The sequence below is a fragment of the Callospermophilus lateralis genome, chromosome 8, assembly GCF_048772815.1.
Source record: "Callospermophilus lateralis isolate mCalLat2 chromosome 8, mCalLat2.hap1, whole genome shotgun sequence".
In the NCBI taxonomy this organism is placed as follows: domain Eukaryota; kingdom Metazoa; phylum Chordata; class Mammalia; order Rodentia; family Sciuridae; genus Callospermophilus; species Callospermophilus lateralis.
Genome location: NC_135312.1, coordinates 94,686,013 through 94,710,102, shown reverse-complemented (window position 1 = coordinate 94,710,102; position 24,090 = coordinate 94,686,013). Strand labels below are relative to the sequence as shown.

At 31.7% G+C, this 24,090-nt stretch overlaps 1 protein-coding gene across 5 annotated transcripts in view; it reads left to right on the top strand.

Annotated features, from left to right (window-relative positions):
* Rap1gds1 (Rap1 GTPase-GDP dissociation stimulator 1) overlaps positions 1–24,090 on the top strand; it is a 146,843-nt gene that overhangs the window by 43,636 nt on the left and 79,117 nt on the right. For all 5 annotated transcript variants that reach the window (XM_076863798.2, XM_076863797.2, XM_076863796.2 and 2 more), the window contains exons 3-4: positions 8,350–8,472; positions 13,438–13,563. In XM_076863798.2, coding sequence (XP_076719913.1) covers positions 8,350–8,472; positions 13,438–13,563 — 249 coding nt within the window. The remainder of the gene's footprint in view (positions 1–8,349; positions 8,473–13,437; positions 13,564–24,090) is intronic.

The following is a 24,090-nucleotide window of genomic DNA, read 5'->3' as shown; positions in this document are numbered from 1 at the left end:
GAAGGAACAAAATATTTACACTCTGAATTACCAAGAAAGATTATCTTTGATAGTGATGGGGAGATACTAAATGTTTTGATTTACTGGCTTAAGAAATATGAAGGGAAATGACTACAGAATAAAATGATTATTGAGCAATGTTGAAAGTCCAATAAGATTATGAAATTTGGATTTGTAGTGACACCAGTTTACATATTTAATAATATAGCAACTATTTTTAAAGTGGGGAACATGAAATAGTACATAGTTAGAATCATTTAGTATCAGAAGATTTAGAAGTAAGGTGATGTGGGTTTTTAGGGAATTTAGTTAATACTAGAATTACAGAAATAAGGTTAAAAAATTAACAAGGAAATAAAAGACATGGTATCAGAAATTGATTTCCAAATTTAAGCTTTCAAACATGGAGCAGTTCTACATGATCATGAGACCCTGAGTATGATTCTGCTGTTGATTGTTAAAGAGCAATGGGAATTGGGTCATTTGTTAAAGTCAGGGAAAGTGAGGCAAAGTTATTAACCATCTTAGAGTTTGAGATGGTTGCAAAAATTGGAGGAGGGGGGAGAAAAATGAAAGTAAACTATAGTGAACCTGATGGTTAGAATACTAATAACAAGAATAGTATAACCGTAACAGATGGTAGTAGCTGAAAAGAGAGAAAATTGTTTTTTAATGACGCCAGAAGACAACTACCTCAAATTCTTTTGAGCTAGGAAGTTGAGTAAACCGCAGTTAAGGAATCTCCTAGGGAATACTTCAAAGGAAATTTCCAGAGAGAGCTCTAAAGTGAAAGGGAGGAGGGAGAGTTTGAGGAGTATTTGGATTCCACTTATAGTCCTTAAGGAGTCCAAGAGGGAACAATAAAACGTTTTCAAAACTAGGTTTGAAGGGATATTTAAACCTGATAAATGCATTTATTCTCTTTCCTTGGTAGATATGGTGACCTAAAGTATGTTTTTGTTTTCAGTTTAACGTTGATGGATTTTGTTGTTGTAGCCAAACTATATTAAGAAGAGATACTTGAAAAAAGTATCTTTTGTACTGGGGCTGCATCTCAGTGGTAGGGTTCTTACCTACCATCCTCAAGGCCTTGAGTTCAATTCCCAGCACTGAAAAAGAAAAATTTACTTAATTTCATTCTCTTTTCAGAATGACTCAGTGCAGTTGTAGTGCTAATATATTTTACATAGACTTGTTGGCATTTTCCCAACTGGTTCTTTAGCCATAGTGCCATTTTTAAAGTATTTTTAGTTGTAGATGGACATAGTACCTTTATTTGTTTTTATGTGGTGTTGAGGATTGAACCCAGTGCCTCATAAATGTGAGGCAAGTGCTCCACCACTGAGCCACAACCGCAGCTCTCTTTAGCCATATTCTTCATGTCTTTTTCTGTGACAAATATTTTATTATTCAATATTAGCAATACTCTTTTAATCGATTATCCTCCCTTAAGGTCTCACATTGATTTATCAGTGACTGTCACAATTTCATCTGATAGTCTTATATGTTAATTTTCTTGAGATTTGATATTCCTTCCATTTACTTCTCAGAATAAGACTTCATTCTTCTTCCTTCTTTCAGACATGCACTTTTAAAAATACTGAATTTATTCAAAATATCCTGTAGTCAAAGACTCTGCTGTCACAGCCTATATCTTAGCCATTCTCCCTAAAAACTTAAAATCCTCTACCAAAAGGTTACATAAAATTTTTGATTGTTTATTATGTCAGCATTGGGTCATCTGTTCTGAAAATTTATTTAACCTTTGGAAATTAACATCAAATTCATGCTTGGCCAACGATACCTTCATTTTTGCTTTATTTTCTTTCTTTTTTCCTTTTATTCTTAGCCCTTTCCTTGAGCTTCATTTTGCTAACTGAATTTTTATTCTCTCTACAATTTTAGTTGAAATTATAATTTATTTCCATAAAGCTTTAAAAACATTTCAGTTCTACTTAAGCCAACATGATTCAATTTGGGTTTGTTTTCCCTTTCATTGAGTTTTTTTAATAAAGTAAAAATAAATCACTATATCTCTTCTTTGCCTCTTTTATGTCTTATAGTTCTACATTTTTCTTTTTCTTTACTGTCACTTGAGATTCTTTCCCTCTCCCTATCCCAACTCTCTTCTCCCCTTTTCTATTTCACAACTGTCCTCCTTTGGGGAGGCTCATGGGATTTGAGTGAGATGACTTTCACCTCTAGAATCTTCTAGACTGTGTCATCTATGAGCTAGTAAATTCCTCATTGATGTATTATACAGTACTTTGTTACTTGCAGTATTCTTAATACACAAAGTTTAAAATATTTTTTGTTTATAAAATATGTGGATGACTATATTATATAGAATTTAGGAAATATAGAAAAATAATTTTTTTTATTTTTTCAAAATTTGAATCATACCTTATAAATAACTTTCTTTTTTAAAAACAGCATATCTTTGATCAGTCATGATATTAAATATTCTTTTCAAATGTTGAAAATGATTATAGAATGTGCTTTTTAGATGGCTAGACAACAGTAGTAGTTATCTATTGAACATCTCTCAGGTACATTTTAAGATGACATAATGATCCATTCAGGTGTTTTTTTCCTTACACTGTGGTTACTATAATGTCAATTTTAAGTGACTTCTTAACTTTTTTTTTTTTTACTTTTCTGTGTCCCTTCTTGTTTGTTTTGTTTTCTTGGAAAAGTAGAGTAAATTTTATTTCACATTGACTTGTAGTTAGTATAATTTATAGTTAGCATTAAAGGAACCCATCAAATCACTCATTCTTTTAGATGTCTCATTAAGAAATGATTTATTTGAAAAGCGGTATGTAATCCCGTAGGCTCACAGTAAACATTAGGAAATTAAGGACTTCATAAAATTCTGCAGATGCCAGATCTGTTCAGCTTTATTTACTTGATATATTCCTCCAGGGTATTTGACAATAGAATGAAAATGGATCCTTAATTGAAAATATTTGTTCACTGTGTTTTGTTACACACCCATTCTCTTGGTCTGAAAAGTGAAAGTCCACACTTCCACAGGAAATGAATCTTCAGGAATGATTTTCATCTTCTAGGTGAATAATTCTAGTTGCATTCTCTGCTTCTACCTTAGTCATTAACACAGTCCTTTTGGTGTTTACTTTCTCAGTAAATCTCTTTTATTTTTTAATAGTACAATTTTTAGTTTTTTAGCAACTGCTTTATGACCTAGTTAGTGGTAATTTTAAAGAAAAAGTCAAACTAGCACGTCTTCCTGCTTGTTCTGTTGATGATTTCTAAACACAACTTCTACTCCCACAACTTACATTATCCCTGGAATTTAAATGACTGTAAGACTATCAAAATCATTTATTGTAATTTTACAAAATGAGTCTCACAACTTAATCTTTTAGTAAGACCTATTTCTGATGATGAGTCATTGTATAAATGGGGTTTGTTCCGTTCCTTCTTTTCACGACTGCATACATTCTTTTCTTTTTTTGCATCTCTGTTCCTTTTGTGTGGTTAAGATCTCTCTGGGGAAAAAAAGGTTTTCGTCATGAGAGAAATGTCATTTTATTCACACATACACCCCCACACACTTCATGTGCTTCCATTTTCTTTTGAAAACTTTAATTTCTCATTTGTTGGTCCATGAGTTTACTTATAGTCAGCATATTCCTCTTATGTGTTTTAAACCCACTTTATTCTTTATAGACTAGTTACCTTTCTTTTCTTATCACAGCCTCAGTTTAGCTATTCCAAAATACTATACATTCCTTTCTTATTTAGTTATCTTACTTTAGTTCCTATTCCTGTAAAATATGTTAAGAAAGAAATATTTTTCATAATTTGGCAAGTCTAGTCAAGGTATTGTCAACAATATGTATATTCCAGATGACAGTTGGGGTGGACAGAGTACCAGCTAGGAATCAGAAATACTGGTTTCTTGTTTTTTTCCAATATAATTGTACCATATGGTCTTACTTATTTAATATAAAAAACACGACAATTCATGCCTATCTCACATGACTGTTTTAAAAACAAAGAGATAAAGCTGGGCCCATAAGAATGAATGGCTTTTGATAGGTAACTTTGAATGAGGGCAATGTAAGTCTGAGTAAGAATTATCTAAAATGGTAGGGTGAGTGGGGCTGGCATTTTATTTTATGTACTACTAGTATTATTTTTGATACCAGGAATTGAACCCAAGGGCACTTAACCACTGAGCCACATCCCTAGTGTATTTATTTATTTTTACTTACTTACTTATTTTGAGACAGGATCTCATTAAGTTGCATAAGGCCTCACCAAGTGGCTAAGGCTGGTTTCAAACCTGTGATCCTCCTGCCTCAGCCTCCCAAGGGATTGTAGCAAGGCACCACCATTCCTGGCTTGGGAATAGCATTTTAGAGAGGGAACATCACTTGCTGAGAGGAGTTATGAAATAGAAGGATTGGTTTGGGTTACTCTTCAGTCATTTAGTGTGGTTGGAGATAAGAGATACAATCGGAAAATATGAATGCCTTTGAATGTTTATCTAAAAGTTGTGGAGGATCATTAAGATTTAGGGAAGTGGCAAAATTTGCATTTCTAGAAGTTTATTCTGTATTATCATAGATGACAGATTGGGTGGAAGAAGCCAAAATGGAGTTAGGGAGACTTTTAAAGCTGTTGGATTGAATAAGGTCAGAACTGAGAACTTGAAATGGCAGGAATGTATAAAGGAAACAATAGGTACAAAAGATAGTAGTGAGATGGAAATCTTTGGAACCTATGTTCTTATTAAATGTGGGTGGTAGGAAGCCATTTACTAAAAGAGAAATTTATAATTGATCTAAGGTTTCTGGCTTAGATTCCCTACTATTTACTGAGATGAAAATCAGAATGAATTTAAAGCAAAAAGTAAATTGGATTTGGGATGTTAAATGTGAGATATTTATAATATCTCCCAGTGCAAATATTTTGTTTTCTATTTGATAAGAGAGGATTTGGGACTTGGTAGTAAATGAAGTATTGGATTTGAATCAGAATGCCTAGGCATTCAGATTTCTTTGTTACCCCTATTTTTAAAATCTCCCCCTTGCGGAATGTACATTTCCTCAGAAACCAGGATATCCATGGTCCTTTGAGTCATATTACTGGTCCTTTTAGTCAATTCCAAACCTGAGTCCTCACTGAAAATATGTCTTCTCCACAAAGTCTGCCTTTAAGATCCATAGGACATGTAATATCAAAATATTATTCTCTAAACTAAGCAAAACTTAAAATATCTTTTCTTATGTTAAAGCTATATTACCAATCTAATTTAAATACGTTTTTAACCAAATAGAATCATAGTAGTAGCAGTCAGTATTTTTGTTTTTCTAACGTGGAGTTGCTATTTAGTTATCAAATGCTATTTATTTGTGTTCATGAAGACTATATGATAATGTAATAATTTCAGCTTATTGTGGTAGCGTACTTGAAAACTTCCTGTTGGTATTTAACTGAAGATAATTAGTTTAATGTATTTACTTGGTTAGCATTATTAGGAACTTTACCTTTTCTCAAACCATAATCTTAAATTACATAGTTCCTGCCTATTCCACCTTCTCCATCCTTTGTCCTGCCCAGTTATTGTCCTTGAGGAGTTGTAAGCATTGTGCTTTAACTTTTCTCCATACAGCAGTGTAACCTGGCTTCTTCAGTTTTTCTGGCTTAAACATCCAGTTTTAAGTGTCATAACTGGGCTGCCTCTTGTCTTCAGGAGGCCAGGTAGGGTGTGGAGGTAGAGCTTTCAAGGACTGCAAGGGCTACTGGGCATGACTCCTACATTAGCTTCTACATATCTTCTATTAGAATAGTAATTGCCCTTCATATATGGGTCCTGCATAATTCAAAGGGTGCTCTAGGTGCTTGTAATTTGTAGACATACTCACACATTTTTTATGACTGCACCTAAGTATGAATGAAGGAGGAGAAAGATATTGAATTGATTCTTAGAAACATGTCAAAGGAGTGTAGTTAAAAATGCCAATAGTAATCTGGCTAAAGATAATGAAAAATCTGCCTTTCTTTAAAAGAACACTTGATCACAGTGCCTTGTTAAAATTTTTATTTTTTTCAACAGGTAGCTATTCATTGGGACCTGCAAATATCAACCTCAGTGCCTTTTATAATCATTTCAAGGGTGCTCACAAATATCTGAGAACATCTATGAGTTTGAATGTAAATATACAGTTTGAGATACAGTAGAATGTCAGTGCAGAAAGTATTCTAAAATAAGGTTAAAACTTTTTAGTTATTTATTGAACAGTGATGTTTTAGTGATAGAGTAGTATTTTGCTTTTTATGTTTTTACAACAAAGAGAAAAGGGTAATTCCTGATGCTTAGATTGTAAACCTTTACAGAAATTCATATGCTGGCAGGTAATACTATTTTCAAATTTTTGATTTCTGTTTTAGCATAGCTGAAATTGCTTTGATTGTAATTTGTGGAAAGTCTTACCAGAGGGCTAGTTGTCTGCATTATTTTCCCCTTGCCCCTGACATTCAGCTCTGATATTCAGCCATTCTTTCAGTTAAAATGAGGAATGCATGGGTGTAATTAGCTTGCCTTCACACGTACAAATGCCTCAGCTCCACATCTAATCATGATTCATGCCTTATGCCAGACTCTTGCAGCCATCCCAGCATCAGCAGATGGTGGGGCTAGACCCCTGGGGCAGCTTGACCCAGTGTTGCAGGTGATACATTCTCTGGTAGTAGTGGTCAGAAAAGGAAGGATTTTTTAAACATGGAAAATTGAGTTCAGTTATTTTTGACTTCTTGCTTTAAAAAAAATTAATTACTGAATGATAGGTGTTAGAGTTTTCAAGTGGTAACTTAAAAACTTATTAGTCTAAGATATAAAAGCATATACTGGTAGTGATATGTTATTTTCACACAGATCTCGGGCACCAGAGAGGTGCATGAGATAGCAGCTTTTAATTTATCAGAACTCACAATTAGAAATACATTTTATATTATATATTTAAATATATATGTGTGTGTGTATATATATATTTATACACACACACACATACATACAGTCACATTTGTATGTGTGTATACATAACAACCCAAAATTTCATTGTTTAAACTTACAGTATGCAGTTATTTTCCAACTTTTTTCTTGTTGGTGGTATTAATTCTCTCTTTTTAAGAAATTGCTGGTAAGCATTCACCAAATAAAATTTCAGAGCTCACTAATGAATTGGGATCCACAGTTTGAAAAACGCTGTACAAAAAGTTGGCACTTACTATAAAAATATATTTTTATGGGCTTTCTCAAATTATCCTATTAAAAATGGTTTTCCTGCTCTTTTGAATCATATTAGCCTCCATTTACTTAACAAGAATTTTATAGTGTTTTCCATTATTTGTATGTATATCCAAAGATCTAAAGCTACACTTCCTGTTGGTATTTAACTGAAGATAGTTATTTTAATGAAACAAATTTAAATTGAATGCTCTAATGAATATTATCTTTAAACACATACCATTTCTCTTTATTGTTTATAAAGAGTAAATTTATTTCCTTGAACTTTTATTTCCATCATCATTCCTGTTATCTTTTATTTTAATAGACCCTTTTTTCAAAGACAGATACATGAAATAGCTTGGTTTCATAGGCTCTTTAAGGAAAGAAGTTGGAAACCTCCTGACTTTCTGTATCACCAAATAGAATTCTCTATGTTATGGATTTTACTGTTTACTATTTCCTTTCTTTATTAGTGGTGGTTAGAATGAGTTATATGAAAAAACATAGTAGTCATATGGAACTATGTCCACTATCATTCATTCTATATAAAATGATATGAAGTCGGGAGTTTGTTCATTATTATTTCCAACTTTTTAAAATTTATTGCAGTGCTAAAGATTAAACCTAGGGCCTTGCACATGCTAAGCAATTGCTCTCTCACCGAGTTACATCTCCAGTCCTGTAATTGCAGTTTTTTAAGTTGCAATATCATTATAAGGAACCATAGAGTTTATATAAAATAATATACTGTTATAGCAGTAAAAATTCAAAAGAGACACAGAGAAAGCATTCCTGTTCTAAATAGACAGGCTTGAAACCAACATTAAAAGTAAGTTTTCTATGCACATGATATTTTCAGAAAGAATTCTTTTAATAGTCTGATTGTGGATAGACAAAATATTGTAAAGTGTTTTGTGTGATTAAAACTTAAGATCAAGGCAGTTCATGGCATAGAAGAAAATTTATATAAATAAACATTTGAATATATGTTGAAACTATATTATGAATAGGAAGATTCTTGAAGAATTTATTATAGATTAAGTTGTCAGTGTTTGTATTAACGATTTTCTTTGTATTATTTCTTTCAGATATGGAAACAAGTGAAAAAATGCAAGGAAGTGGAATACTTCAAGTATTTGCAAGTCTTTTGACTCCACAGTCTTCCTGCACAGCCAAAGTAGCTAACATCATAGCAGAAGTAGCCAAAAATGGTGAGGTTTTCCTCAAGAACTTTTCTGCTGGGAACATCTTCAGTTTTACACCTTACTTGTCAGTATGTTTATATGTTTTAATTTTATAGATTAGATTTTTTTCTATTCTCCTTTCTTTGACATTTTTTCATCTAATTGTTTGAAATGACTACGGTTCTAGTCATTTAATTCATACATTTCTCATTTGCTGTTTCATTCTTTCAGAGACGAACTAAGGGAAAGAACTGCTAGTCTTACCTATATTTGCATCATTTATTACTTTGCATATATGATTCTTGAGCTTGTCAGTAAGTCATTCATCTTCATTGTCATAGGAGAGGTTACCTTTTCTGTTGATTTGTGTTATAGCCAGATTGGCTTGCTTTTTTTTTTCTTCCCCAGTCTTGCCTATCCTTCTGACATTGGCATTTGACATCAATAATGCAGTTGAAATGTATGTTCTGTTTTCTTCACTTGACTTCCTGGAAAACATCTGCTTTTTTAAAAAAATGTCCTGTAAGAATACCTTGAAAAAGCAACAACAGCAAAGTTAGATTATATAATACTTAATTCATTGTTTATGGAACCTCCAGTGAGAGATTTTTAGAAGAATTACAGCAGAAATGTTTGCACATGGTTTTAATTCAGTCAGTTTGAGGAAATTTAATTTTTTTAAAACGTTTTTTTAGTTGTAGATGGGCACAATACCTTTATTTATTTTTATGGTGTGCTGAGAATTGAAATCAGTGCCTCAGATCTGCAAGGCAAGTGCTCTACCACTGAGTCACAACCCCAGCCTTAGCCCCAGAAAACACTGAATTCTTAAAGTACTTTTTTAAGCATGAGGGAAAGCCATAGTATATGTAATAATACTGTTGTGTGCCTCAATTTGTCAAAGTTTGATATTATTTTTAGGCCTTTTATTTTAGTTTGTTGCACACTTTATTATGTTGCATTTTATGCTTTAAAGAAAAAAATTTTAAATGCTGGATTCATTTGTTTAATCATTATGCCAGGTGGCTTTGTAAAGTACTACTATGTATTGCTTGTGACTGTAAAAGCATGTTCTTATGTGAGTTCTTGGAAAGAAAATAGCCACATAACTTTTTTATTTAAAGGTTATCACCATGCCTTTAGGCTTCAGTTACACTGTATATTTTGTTGTTGTTACTTGAATGTCACATCTAAGAGTCAAATCTAGATGTGATTTGCCTAGATGGAACCTCTCTAGGCATTGTTTATAGCCTAGACCAACCCTATCAAAATCTTCTTAGATACAAAGCATCTTGTTTTTTAAGATAGGTAGTTAAATTTTAGCCTTATTAGAATCATACTGTGGATTTCCAGGAATTGAGGTAGAGGTACAATTTTTATGTTAAAACACTCTTTCTTAAAAATGGGCACAAATACTGTTGTATAAATTCCGAAATTATATGCTCTTAATATCATTGCTCATAATGCTTTGTCACGGTTTCATGACAACTCTGTTACTAGAGATTCTTTTAGTAATGCTCTAAAAGACATGAGTGTGTTCTAAAGACAATACAATTTTTAGCATGTATAGTTTAAATCAAAGACTAATGAAAAGGGCGTATTGTTAGCCTCTACTAGTTAAAAATAAAGGGTATACATTTGGATGTTTATTGCTTAATGACCATGACGCTTTTTTTGAAGTGACCAACTGAGAAAGTAGACCAGAATCTTTTTTTTTTTTTAACACAAATACATATCTTCAGAAATGCAACGTGATACAACAGAGTATATTAATTATACTTGTATTTATTCTTGTTAGAAACTTTACAATGAACAAACATTATATGAACCAGAGAAAAATGAGGTTGGAAGTTTATTTGTTTATCTTACAGTACTTATTATTATGTAATACACAGGAGAAAATTAGCATATACTTCATAGTTTCAGAATAAACAAAGTCTGTTTGAATGTTTGCATACAAAAAGAAGCTCTAAAAATTAACAAAGCTGACTGTGCTGACATTAACACTTCAGAGGAGTAATAAGATATTACATGCACAAGTTTAATGTGGGAGGATAGCTATGACCATAAATCATAGTAAAAGATTTTTAGACCTTTTAAAATAAATTATTCCCTTTTATAAAAAACTTAAGACTGATATGGGGCAGTGGAATAATAAACAAGATAGGAAGACTCTATGAATACTTCTTCCTTTTCATAATTGGATTCTGAAAGTAACTAATAATAATTTTTAATACTACTATTATGTGCCTTCATTGTGCCAAGTATTATGTACATAATTTCAAATTCTTTAATAATCTGTTTTCTTAGATAGGAATCAACTTTGTTATTAAACTTTATTGTCATTATGGTAGTATGATGCCTATTCCTTAAAACCTATGAATTCGATTTCTGCATTGAAGTTCACACATTATGCAAAAAATAAAAAAGAATTCTGTGTCACATAGATATACATACATACAAAAATTTAAGGATTTCTGCTTTCTGTAGCCTAATGGCTTCACTGACTTTGATATCTATTCATTATTAATCTGTATGCATTTTTATTTTAGCCTCCCCTTAGAGTACTCCCCAGCCTTTCCCTTCCCAAGAAGTTTTTTTTCAGTTCTCTGGAGTTCAAATTGCCAAGAGTGAGAATTTGATTTTTCTTCAGTTCATCACCATTGCTCTGTTTAGCAGATCTTGAAGCGTAAACCATCTTTTTAGGCTATTGACCAGCCCTACATAGGCTGATGTGAGTTAGAATCCAGCCAGCTGTGATGAGGGAGCAGACTCATTGTTGGGAACACAGGCACGTATACAACAATAACCCCTTTGAGTAAGGATGACTGTCACAGCCATTCTGAAGCCTCTCAATATGATATAGTATTTTAAACGTATTCTGATAATCTAATATATTTTTAAAATATATCTATCTGAAGCATGGTTTTTAAACTAGCTAAGGAGGGCTGCTGCTCTTAGTTAAAAATTGTTTTTAAAGGATGTTACTTTCTTCAGAGGCTGGTAGTGTTGCCTTTACATTGACTGTAAGGCTGAGGACTGTCATAGCCTTGTTCTATCTTTTTATGTTTCTGAATAAAATTCAGTCGTGCAGTTTTATTTGATGCCATCGTTTTCCTATATTATTTAACTTAAATAATTTTAAGAACACCTGAAGCTTTTGTTTGTGGAATCAGTTTTGAGAAATTGGTATATAGGTAATTAGAACATAATAGCAAAGGATAGTAATACCTCTATGTTTCCTTTGCTTGGGGAATAGTAACAATAAAACAAATAAAATAATGTGTAACAATAGGTTCTGTTTATGAAATGAGTGCAAATCATATTATTGCTAAATTTCTTAAGAGTTGTCAATGAAATGAGATGATCTTAACTGTTGGAGCTAGATATAGCTTGGTGAAGAGGATAATGAACATCAGTCTTTAATTTGAGTTGGTGACACATTAATTTACATTTGAAATCTATAAAAATTTCTAAAGTAACAGTTAATGTAAGAGGTAGATAAGTAAATTAATGTGTCATTTCCTATAGATGATCACAGAATGTATGGCCATGTGTAGCATAATTTGTTTTTCTGACAAGTGGTAGAGTACCTCCTACTACTGCAAGGTTTTTAACATCTCACTTGATAGATAACAATTGTTAAGCTTTCTTATTATTGATGTTTTAATATTAGTGGTAAACTTAAAGGTTTAACTTAAGGTTATTTTTAAAATAGGAATTAATTTTAATATTGGAATTTTAAATCACAGAAAGTTTTCAGTGATAAAAGAAAGGATAGGAATGAAATCCATTGCTTTTTGAGAGAGTGGAATATCCTGTGACTAGCTATTTTAGGGGGACAGGAAGATTTTTAGGTTAGGTTTTCAGTACTGGGATTGAACCCATAGCCTCAGGCATGCTAGGCAAACACTGTACTGCTGAGCCACATCCCCACTACCCCCAATAAGAAGATGTTTTAGAGGTGACAGTTCACATCACAGCTCACTGTGTTATGCTCTAATTTGAAAATGAAGGAAGAGGGGGATTATCGCTTAGAAGAATACAGGTGAAACAAAAACAAAGGAGTGGATCTCCTTGAAAGTGAGAGTGAGAAGATAGTTATTTTTTTAGTAGTAAAAATTCTAGGTTAAGAAATTAGCTCTGTGTTGATGAACTTTATTGACCAGAACATCCTGTTGGTAAGTTTCGATGTCCAAAATGACTTTTCTAATATGGTTATTGGAGAACTTTTTTCAATTGCATATCTTCATTATCCTTAAATTTTGTTGTGGCCCATCATGAAGCACTATAAAATAGTTATTTCCAATCATGACCATGGTGGTACGATTGGGAGCCAATTAGTAGAAAATGATATACTATAAAGATAAGGGGAAAATGATTTTGCAGTATAAGAAAACTTAACATTTGCTGCTTTAGACCTATAAGTGCTTGGGTACAGCAGCAGTTATAAGTGATCCATAAAAATGGATTTTTAATAAAGAATAGGAATGCAGAAATGGAGTACATGATTTCACGAGGACTTACCAATTGAAAAGGACTATTATTTATAATGATTCACTGGAGTGCTTTTTAAATAAATTTGTTATTTTGGCTGGTTAGAGATCATATAGTGAAGAATTAGGCCATGTGATAGATTAGTTTATAACTGTGGTACTTTAATTACCAGGCTCATAGAAAGAACATTGCCATCATTACATGCTGCTTCCAAAGCACATCCAGCTATTCTAAGAAGATAGTGATAAATTAGTTGTAATGGAAGTTAATTAAAAATCCTTTTGGTTTATGGCAGAAATTATCAACAAAGAAAACTATGACCCTCTCATTTTTGTTACTTATTTCATGAACTGTTTAGTAGGGTCATAACAGAACAGAAATGTACTTTTCAAATAGTAAGTCCCCTTAAAAAAATTAATAGTAGATACTTATTTTACTATGGGAATTGTTTATGTAAATTGTAGAATTTTAATTAAATATGCCTTTTATTTTCAGAATTCATGCGAATTCCATGTGTGGATGCTGGATTGATTTCACCATTGGTACAGCTGCTAAATAGCAAAGACCAGGAAGTACTGCTGCAAACTGGCAGGGCTCTAGGAAACATATGTTACGATAGCCGTAAGTGTTGAGTTGTCAGTAATACATTTGTAAATGTTTAAGAATTGTGATTTTCAGATTAATTGCATTTTCGTGTTAGGACTGGCTTTTCTAGGCTGACCAATACATTAACATGGGCTAGCATGATTTATCTCTGCTCATGTAGCAGAACAACTGTGGCCTGCAAGCCATCATGCTCATAACTAAGAAGTGACAGGAAATTAATTATCTTCCTCTGTTACCACAAGAGATATTTTCTGACAAAAATAAGCATGTTTCTAAAATTAGGGCTTTTAAATTAAGCAAGATTACATACATTAACCTTACGGTTTATTGAAGATGTATGTCAAATGAGAATGCTTATGGACAGTTTTTAAAGTTTCTGAGTCTGTCCAAATAAAATTTTAATTGCTTTCTATTTAGTGAAAATATTCAGAAAACCCTGAAAATATTCAGAAAACCCATTATCTTCTCAAAAGCTAGATTGGCATTCACATTGACTCCATTGCTACTTGTCATTATGCCATTGTCATCTTCAACACCTTCTATAACACATTGTTCTGGACAAAGAGAAACAAGAATTTGGGTATGTGTGTATTGCAAAAGTGTTATGATTTCTATTGTTCCTTCCTATATATAAACAAAGTACAGAAAACCCTCAGTTGTAACCAATTTAATTAGACTTAACCTGATTTTCCTTAGACTTTTCTAAGCCCAAATCACATATTTATCATTCACTTTTAAAGCCTCCTGGAAAATATAGTCTTATTTATGTAACTAGTATAACTTTTAATGCTTAAATTCCTTGTTAATATCTTAAGTGAGTTTTTATTATAAGCACAAAATGTGTGACCCTTTTATCAGTGCTTAAAAAATTGTGATTCATGCTTAAGAGCCAGGTGGAAAGTAAGAGTATGAACATTAATTTATGATAAAAGAAAGAGAGGAAAAAATGAAACTGTAGTTGTTATAATAGACTGGTAAGGCTAGCCTCATTTGTTCTCCTCTCCTTCTGTTTTCTGTATTGTGTTATGAGCCTTAAGTTTGAAATATCAGTAACATGTCTAAGGATGTGAAGGTCTTTACATCAATTTTAACTTACAGTTTCTAGTCTCCAGTGCTGCCTATAAATTTACCTATCTGCTTCTTTGCTCCTGTTTGTTTTATCTTAGAGCATTAGCTTTATTCACAAAATGCTAGTGCTTTATGTTTATAATTTTGTATTTTCATGTTTGTGAATTTTATTAAACACTCTACCTTATAATCACAACTTTCAAGAATGAACCATTATACATTTCTGATTTATTTTTAGCAATATAATGTTAAAAAGACCTCTACACAATAATAAGCAAGGATTAATGATATGTAGTTGGAGAGTACTAACTATTACTGTTTTTATTCTTATCCTATTTTTTCCTAGAAGTTAAGGCTACCTGAAGAATTCTTTAAGCCTTGTTCAGCATAGTTATTCTTGAATTGTACATTGTTTAAACATAGGGAGTATTATCTGTTTTGAGGACATTTGTCCTGGAATTTTACTTAGTATCGGCAAAATAGAAAACCAGTGAGTGATCTTTCATCTAAAACTGCAGTATATTTTGTGGACACAGAGTAATTTATTTCCTGTGTACTCTAAGAATCCTTGAATTTAGAGTAATAAGTTTCCAGTTAATAAGACTAACATTTTGGTGAAGCTGAAGTCTTATTATTATCGTGCTTACCAAATCCATTTTTTATATCTTATGAGAAACACAGTGTAAAGCTTAGTGGATATTCTTTAAGTTATGAAGTTAATTTTTTTGTTTCACTTATTTATAACTACTTCATCCTCATTTAGTTCAATGGAAATTCTGCTTAAATGAGTAATTAAGAATAGTGAATACAAGCCATAGTTTTATGCTTTTAGGCCTTGGTTAAGGAAAATGAAGTTGGCTTTCTTAAAAATGAGTATATATAAGAACTGATTTATTGCTGTAAGTCATATGATGAGAATGTGTTCATCATGCTGTGCTGTCTTATGCATATAATTTCTATAAGACTGCATGCTTTCTTATTACCTTTTAATTTTAAATTAAGGTTTTGTGGACTTAATGATTTCTTCAGAATTATTATAGTAACATAAGAGTCTGTATTCAAATTTCAAGAATAATATAAAAGTCTGTAAATGTGATGCTTGTATGGTTACTTATGAATTTACCTGAAATGTGTTTCTTATTTATTTTCTTTTAAGAAACCTAAAAGATAAGTTTCTCTTTTTTAAGTTTTTAATGGCTTTCATTCTTATTAATTCATCAACCTTCTTCCCTCTCAAAAAGGTAATGCTTCATTTTTGAAGAAAAATTGAAAACTATATGTGAGAGCCTTGTAAATACATGGAAGTTTTTTCTTCCAAATATAGTATGTTTTAAAATTCACATTGACATTTCATCAAACTTACTTGTCAAGTTAAGTGGTTGACTTAACATTTTACTTATTTACTCCAAATGAACAACTTTTTAGTGTGATTTTATTCAGAATGATAGTAGGTTGCAGAAGATACTAGAACTGATGTATACAGAAAGTACTCTAAGCAATTCACTATTGGAGGAAAAAAAATCAAGAAATTTGCTTGTGTGTTATAGGTTTTTATTTTGACACCTACAAAATAAAGCATATGCTGACATATTACAGTTAATATAGTTTATCTGAAAGGAGGAAAAGCTCCCTCTGTAGAAAGAAATATCATAAAATTCATGGAAATCTTTAGAAAAGAAGTAGGTCAGATTTCAGTTTTAACAGCTTTGACAGCTCCCATTTTAGGAACTCTTCCTAATGGAAGAAAACGGTCTTATATAATCTTAACAGCAAGTAACAGGCTGACATAACTACTAAATGGGACAGAGTAAGGCTTTGTTGCTGATGAACTTTTTGAATCCCAATCCCCCTCTTACATATAGAGATGAAAGAATCAGTGATTGGGAACATTTTTCATTTAAAATGCCTGCTCAATTTTTTTTTCTCCCAAATAGCTTCTAAGAATCTTCATTTATGAGTTTCTGTTTTGAAGTATCCAAATAGACTTTGATATAAACAACATTTTAAAACTTTTGCTCTTTAACTTTGTCAAAATAACTCTTTTTATGAGAGGTTTGACATCTTTTATATGAAAGAAGAGAGAAAAATTGTATTTCAATTTAGAAGGAAATGCTCAGGAATGTGGTTTTAAATAAAGAGAAACAGTATCATATTTCAGAAATACATTGTTTGGCCTATTAATCACACATTCTTCTCAAAGGTGATATAAAAAAAATGAGTGTTGCTTTCTTCCTATATGGCCATCTTTGTGGCATTCAATTCTTTCATTGGTTTATTTTATACAGCTGTGCACATTTTAAATTGAAATAGTTAAATGGTCTTGTAATTTTGAAAAGCCTCAAGTTCCCATCCTGTATTTATAATTTCAGGGAATAATTTGGTGTCTGGAGATTGAGTTTTCCATGTTTGTGAATATTTTTGCCTGAGGTCAGGAAATAACTGAGTGTTTGATGCATTAGTTAAAAAAATATTAATAGAGGCAGGAGAAAATGCTTACATAAAATTAAATATTTGTCTTTTTTATTCAAAGGGAAAAATCACATGAACATTTTAAAATTAAATATTCCTCTTTACAGAAATAAAATTAATATTATATAATTAGTTCCATGATTGGAAACATATGTACACTTAAAGAAGAAAGGTTATATGGTAGGCTGTTTCACATGGTAGAAGAGACAAAATTATATTCTTAATTACTGAAGAGTAAATATTCAGAAGGAGTTAGTAATCAGACTTGCCAAAAACAGTGTTTATTAAATAAAATAAATATTATTTAATTGACTTCAAATATAAGTAAAAATGATGCTCAAATATATGCATGTACCCATTTGTATATTAGTGATTCTTACTGTGCTACACTATTTTTATGTAAAGGAAGAAGAGAGAATGTATGGTTATGACTGCAAATGATGAAAACAATTAATAGTGTTTCTACACTATTTTGTAAAATAAGTTGATCAGATAACTATGTATTAGTATAGTACAGACATGCTTTGAAATTGCCCATGTAATCGAAGTATATTTGCAACTGTTGTAGTTAACAGGGAACTATTTTTGACTGGCATTTAAAAATAAATATTTATTTCAATGATATTCATTAGATTATTTGATATGTTAGTAAAAGTTTTTGTAGGTCTATTGCCAATTTTTCCATTATTTAGTTTTAGAATAAAGTAGAAATTGTCAACCAGTACGTAACATAAAAATCAGATTCTTAACTGACCAGTTTATATTTTGAGTCTGTTATCAAAGTGCATTATATATTCAAGAATAAACAACTATATGGTGCTGTTATTTTTAGAGAAATTATAATTTGTAATTATAATCACATGAAAATGCTTCATTGTAAAGATGCCATAAGTATATAAAGTAGATACTATTTTGTAACCCTATCTGAAACTCTAAAAGGTTCATGCACAAAAGCTTTTAATGTGGTAGAAAAAATAATGTGAACAAAGGAACATAGTTTGAGGGTAGTTAGAGTACACATTAAATACGTGGGCTTGGCAGAATAAAATAAACAGATGATGAGAGTACTAATTGCAGCTGTTTTTTTAAGAAACTGATCAAATCGTCTATTGCTTAGGAAATTAATATAATTATGGTATAAAAATTAATATAAATATAAATGTTTAAAATCTTACTATGCCCTCAGAAGGCAGACATAAATGGATATGATTTCCAGCTCTGCACTTACTAAATTTTTTATTTACTCTTTCTGATTTTAGTTTTCTCATTGGTAAACTGGGTTTATTATGTGGATTAAATAAGGTTTATATATAAAAGTATCATACAGATCATGAATTACTATGAAAGCAAATACTGTGATGATTGTTTCTAAAAAATGTGCTGTAGCCTAATGTAATTTGTACACAAATACACACTCAAAAATATTTACAATGAAGACATGAAAGCCAGAAAAGGAGGCAAAGATAAAGCTGGGAGGAATAGGGATAATATACGTAATTACATGTAAGATATGTAATTACAGAGAAAGCTTGAGCTTCTTGGTAGCCAAAGTGAAAATTTGATTTCCTGTGTAATTTTTATCTCATGCTGAAAAGAAATATTCCATTTCTTAAATAAACAGACAAAATGCTAGAAGGAATTTATCCATAGGATATCCTTCGTTCACCAGTGATTCTTTGTATGTACGTAGTTAAAACTTGTAAAGGATATTGACTCGTATAGAGTGTTCAAAAATAGTTCTGCAAATCTTGCCCAGGTGTTCTCCAAGTGATTGTTTCTTGTATTAATCTTCAATAGAATCTAAGAAATAATGATTTGTTAGTGAGAACAGTTTTATTTGTGAAACATAGCCCAAACATGTTAGCTTTGGATGGTTTGAACTTGGTTCAGGCATACAACCTTAAAATTTGAAGAAGTTTTGATAATAATGTGTTGCATAGTTGAGTGTGAAGTAAAAATAGAATTCTACTTTTCATTTGTTATCTCTGGTCATTTTCTTCCTTTCATAAAACATATACAAGTTGTATTATCTAAGATGAAAAAATGTGTTTATCTTTGTTGTTAAGTTTATTGTCAGTTTGATGAAAGTCCAGTTTTCATGAAAGTGTTTAAAATACCACACTGCTAACATTATATCAACCTATATCTATAATAAGATTGCTTAGAACCATACATGTTCACACACATACACTAGTGCCTTTAAACATTGATGAAATCTGAATAGGGTCTGTAGATGATACCAACCAGTTTCCTGGTTGGGCTATTGTCCTTGAGTTTGTTTGATGTTACCATTGTAGGAATCTGAATGAAATACATACAAGATCTTTTCTTTCTTTCTTTCCTCTATCTCTTTCTTTTCCTTTGTGGTACTGAGGGGTTGAACCCAGGGCTCTCACCATTGAGCTATATCCCCAGCCCTTTTGTATTTTGATAGTGTCTCACCAAGTTTCCAGACTGGCCTGGAACTTGAAATTCTCTTGTCTCATCCTCCCTACTCATAGAAATAAAGGCCTACTCTACCATGCACAACTACACATGTCCGTCTTGTGCTTTTTGGATCGTTTTTGGTTTGTTTTTTCTTCTTTGGTAACTTCTCTGAGCCACTAATTATTTCAAAATAAAAATTTCCAAAACTCCCTATATCCAGGATTTATACATATAAAATCAACTTGTTTCTATTATCCTTTCTTGGGGAGGGGAATGGTGTGTACCTCCCCTCCTCCCCCCAAAAAACCCATAATTTTAAAGCATAATCCAAAATATGCTTTCTTTTGTTTTTACTAAAATTAAAATTTTTTAATTTTACAGTTAAAGTAAAGTGTAAAGTTGCCTGTACTATTATTTCCTCCCCTCCAAAAATTAGGAAAAAAAATTATTTAAAAAGTCAATCCCAAAATAAGATGTAGGTAGAGAAAATTCATATTATTGGGATAGGATCCATTGGATAAGGACAAAGTGAATTTCTGACAGAAGGTATAATTGGAATGAGAACAAGAAAGTGCCTTTTTTTTTCTTCCTGAATGGAAAGTGAAGGTAGATGAATTTTAGCTCTTTAGGTGTTTTATCAGTTAAGATTAACATGAAGACAGAAAATATTGCTTAATTAAAGATACTGTGGTATTTAAAAACATTTTTATTTGTTCTCCACCTTTATTGATGTATACTTGACAAACAAAATTGTATATATTTAAGGCGTACAATTGATAATGTGGTACACATACATTGTGAAATAATCGCCACAATCAAGTTAAAACATTTTCATTTCACATAGTTACCAATGTGTATATATGCATGTAGTAAGAACACATAAGAGCGATCCTTTTTGTAAATTTTAAATATGCATTGCATTGTCATTAAATGTAACCTCCATGCTGTACATAAATCCCCAGAATGTATTCATATTATAATTGAAAGTTTATACCCTTTGACTAATATCTCTACATTTCCCCCATTCACCACCTACCAACCCCTGACAACCACAATTCTACTCTGTTTTTCAATCAGTCTGACTAGTTAAGAGTCCACATGTAAGAGTATTTTTCTTTCTGTATCTGGCTTGTTTCATTTAGCATAATGTCCTTCAAACTCATCAGTATTATTGCAAATGGCAGAATTTCCTTTATCATGACTGAATGCTATTTCAGTATGTGTATGTATGGGTGTATAAATGGTCATGGTATCTTGGTCTTCTTGCCCATCAGTGGACACTTAGGTTGTTTTCATTTCTTGACAATTGTAAATAATATTCCACCGAATCTGGGTTTGGAAATATTTCTTGGATATCCTGATTTCGTTTCCTCTACAGAGAAGTGGGATTATGGATCATATTATAGTTCTGTATTTTAATTCACTGGTAACTTCTGACTGTTTTTCTCAATGGCTATCCAGTTTACATTTATACAAACTGTACAAGGGCTCTTTTTTTATATACCTTTGCCAATACTTGTGTTTTTGATAGCCATCATGATGGATATAAAGTGATATCTCTTTGTGGTTTTGATTTGCATTTTTCTGATGATTAATGATATTAATTAACTTTTTATGGGCCTGTTGCTATTTTTATATTTTAGGAAAAAATCTATTCATATTTTATTCATTTTTAACAGGGCTAAAGAGCTTCTTTGCTCTTATCTTACATGCATATTTTATATATTTGGAATATTAACCCTTCTTGGATCCATGATTTGCAAGTATTTTCTCCATTCCAAAAATTGACTCTTTGTCTTGTGAATTTTTTTTTTAAATTTTTACAAAATTTATATATCACAGTAGAATTCATTATGATATAATTATACAGACATGGAATTTTATCTTATTCTAATTAGAACCCCCTTCTTGTGGTTGTATATGATAGTGGGATTCACTTAGCTATTTTTATATATGTATGTATGTGTGTGTGTGTGTGTGTGTGTGTGTGTGTATATTGAGTTCATTCTGCTGTTGTATTCATATCCCTCCTCACTTCCCTTTACTCTCCTTTGACTAATCCACTGAACTTCTCCCCTTCTCTCCCTATTGTGGCTTAGCTTTCACAGATCAGAGAAAACATTCGACCTTTGATTTTTTGGAATTGGTTTATTTCACTTAGCATGGTATTCTCTGGTTCCATCCATTTACTGGCAAATACCATCAAGTTATTCTTCTTTATGGCTGAATAATATTCCATTGTATATATGTACCACAATTTCTTCATCCATTCAACTGTTGGTGGGCACTTAGGTTGGCTCAGTAGCTTAGCTATTGTGAATTGTGCTGCTGTAAACATTGATGTGACTGCATTACTGTAGTATGCTGATTCTAAGTCCTTTGGATAGGTGCTGAGAAGTAGGATAACTGGGTCAAAGAATAGTTTCATTCCTAGGTTTTTGAGGAATCTCCATACTGCTTTCTAGAGTGGTTGCACCAATTTGCAGTTTCACCAGCAATATATGAGCATACTCTTTCCCCCCACATCCTCGACAACATTTGTTGTTAATTATACTCTTGATAGTTGCCATTCTGACTGGAGTGAGATGAAATCTGCATAGTGATTTTGGTACTCTGGCCATTGACAATATCACTTGTATAATATCAATATCAAAGAACATGAGAGGTCTTTGCATTTTCTTAGGTCTTCCTCAGTTTCTTTAGTGTTCTGTAGTTTTCATTGTAGAGGTCCTTTACCTCTTTTGTTAGATTGATTTCTAAGTATTTTATTTTATTTTTGAGGCTATTGTGAATGGGATGGTTTTCCTAATTTCTCTTTTAGCTGACTCATTATTGGATTGTAGGAATACAATTGAATTATGGGTGTTGATTTTGTATTCTGCTACTTGATGAATTTGTTGATGAGTTCTAGAAGCTTGGAGTTTTGGGGTCTTTTAAATATAGAATCATGTCATTGGCAAAAATAGATAGTTTGAGCTCTTCTTTTCCTGTTCGTATCCCTTTCATTTCTTTCTTTTGCCTAATTGCTCTGACTAGAGTTTCAAAGACTATTGAATGAAAGTGGTGAAAGTGGGCATTCCTGTTTTGTTTCTGTTTTTAGAGGGAATAGTTTAATTTTTCTCTGTTTAGAATAATGTTGGCTTTGGTTTTATTGTATGTAGCTCTTAGAATGTTGAGGTATATTCCATCTATTCTTAGTTTTTCCAGTGTTCTGAACATGAATGAATGCTGTGTTTTGTCAAATGTTTTTTCTCCATCTATCAAGATAATCATGTGATTCTAGTCTTTAAGTTTATTTATGTGATATATTTATTGACTTCTGTATGTTGAACCAACCTTGCATCCCTGGGATGAACCCCACTTGATCATGGTACACTATATCTTTTTATCATGTTTTAATATGTAATTTGCTAGTATTTTATTAAGAATTTTTGGGTTGTAGCTCAGTGGAAGAGCTCTTGCCTAGCATTTGTGAGTCACTGGGTTCAATTCACACACCACATATAAATAAATAGATAGATAGATAAATGAATGGGTAAATAAATAAAGTAAAGGTCCATCAACAACTGAAAAATAATTTTTTAAAAAAAGAATTTTTGCACACATGTTGTTTAAGATTGGTCTGAAGTTTTCTTTCTTTGATGTATCTTTGTATGGTTTTGGTATCAAGGTGATACTAGCTTCATAGAATGTGTTTGGAAGAGTTCCCTCCTTCTATTTTGTGGGCTAATTTGAGGATGATTGGTATTCGTTCTTCTTTAAAGGCCTAGTAGAATTTGGCTGAGAATCCCTCTGGCCCTGGATTTTTCTTTGTTGGTATGCTTTTGATTCTTCTTTAATTTCATTTTTTGAAATTGATCTGTTTAAATTTTCTATATCCGGTTTCAAATTGGGTGGGTCATATGTACCTAAAAATTTGTTGATATCTTCAAGATTTTCTTGTTTATTGAAGTGTAAATCTTCAGAGTAGTTTCTGATTATCTTCTGTATTTCAGTAGTGCTGCCACTACATTGCCATTTCCATCATGGATTTTAACTATTTGAGGCTTTTCTCTCTTTCTTTTGGTTAGCTTGTCTAAGGGTTTATCAATCTTGTTTATTCTTTCAAAACACCAATTTCTGTTTCATTGATTTAAAAATTTTTTTTAATCTCAATTTCATTGAGTTTTGCTCTGATTTTAATTAATTCCTGTCTTCTGTTGATTTTTGTGTTGATTGATTGATTGATTTTCCAGTGTCTTGAGAGACCATGTTCGATTATTTGTTTGATATCTTTCTACTCTTTAAATGAATGAGCTCAATGCTATGAACTTTCCTCCTAGGACTGCCTTCACAGTGTCCCAGAGATTTTGATGTTGTATTCTCATTTACTTCTAAGTATTTTTTTTTATTTCACCCCTGATTTCTTCTGCTTTCCATTCATCATTCAGTAGTTAATTAATTAGTCTCCAAGTGTTAGAGTAGTTTGTACTTTTTGTCTTATCATTGATTTCTAATTTCAATCCATTATGGTCTGATAGAATACAGGGTGTTATCTCTCTTTGTTTGTATTTGCTAAGACTTGGTTTTTCGTCTATT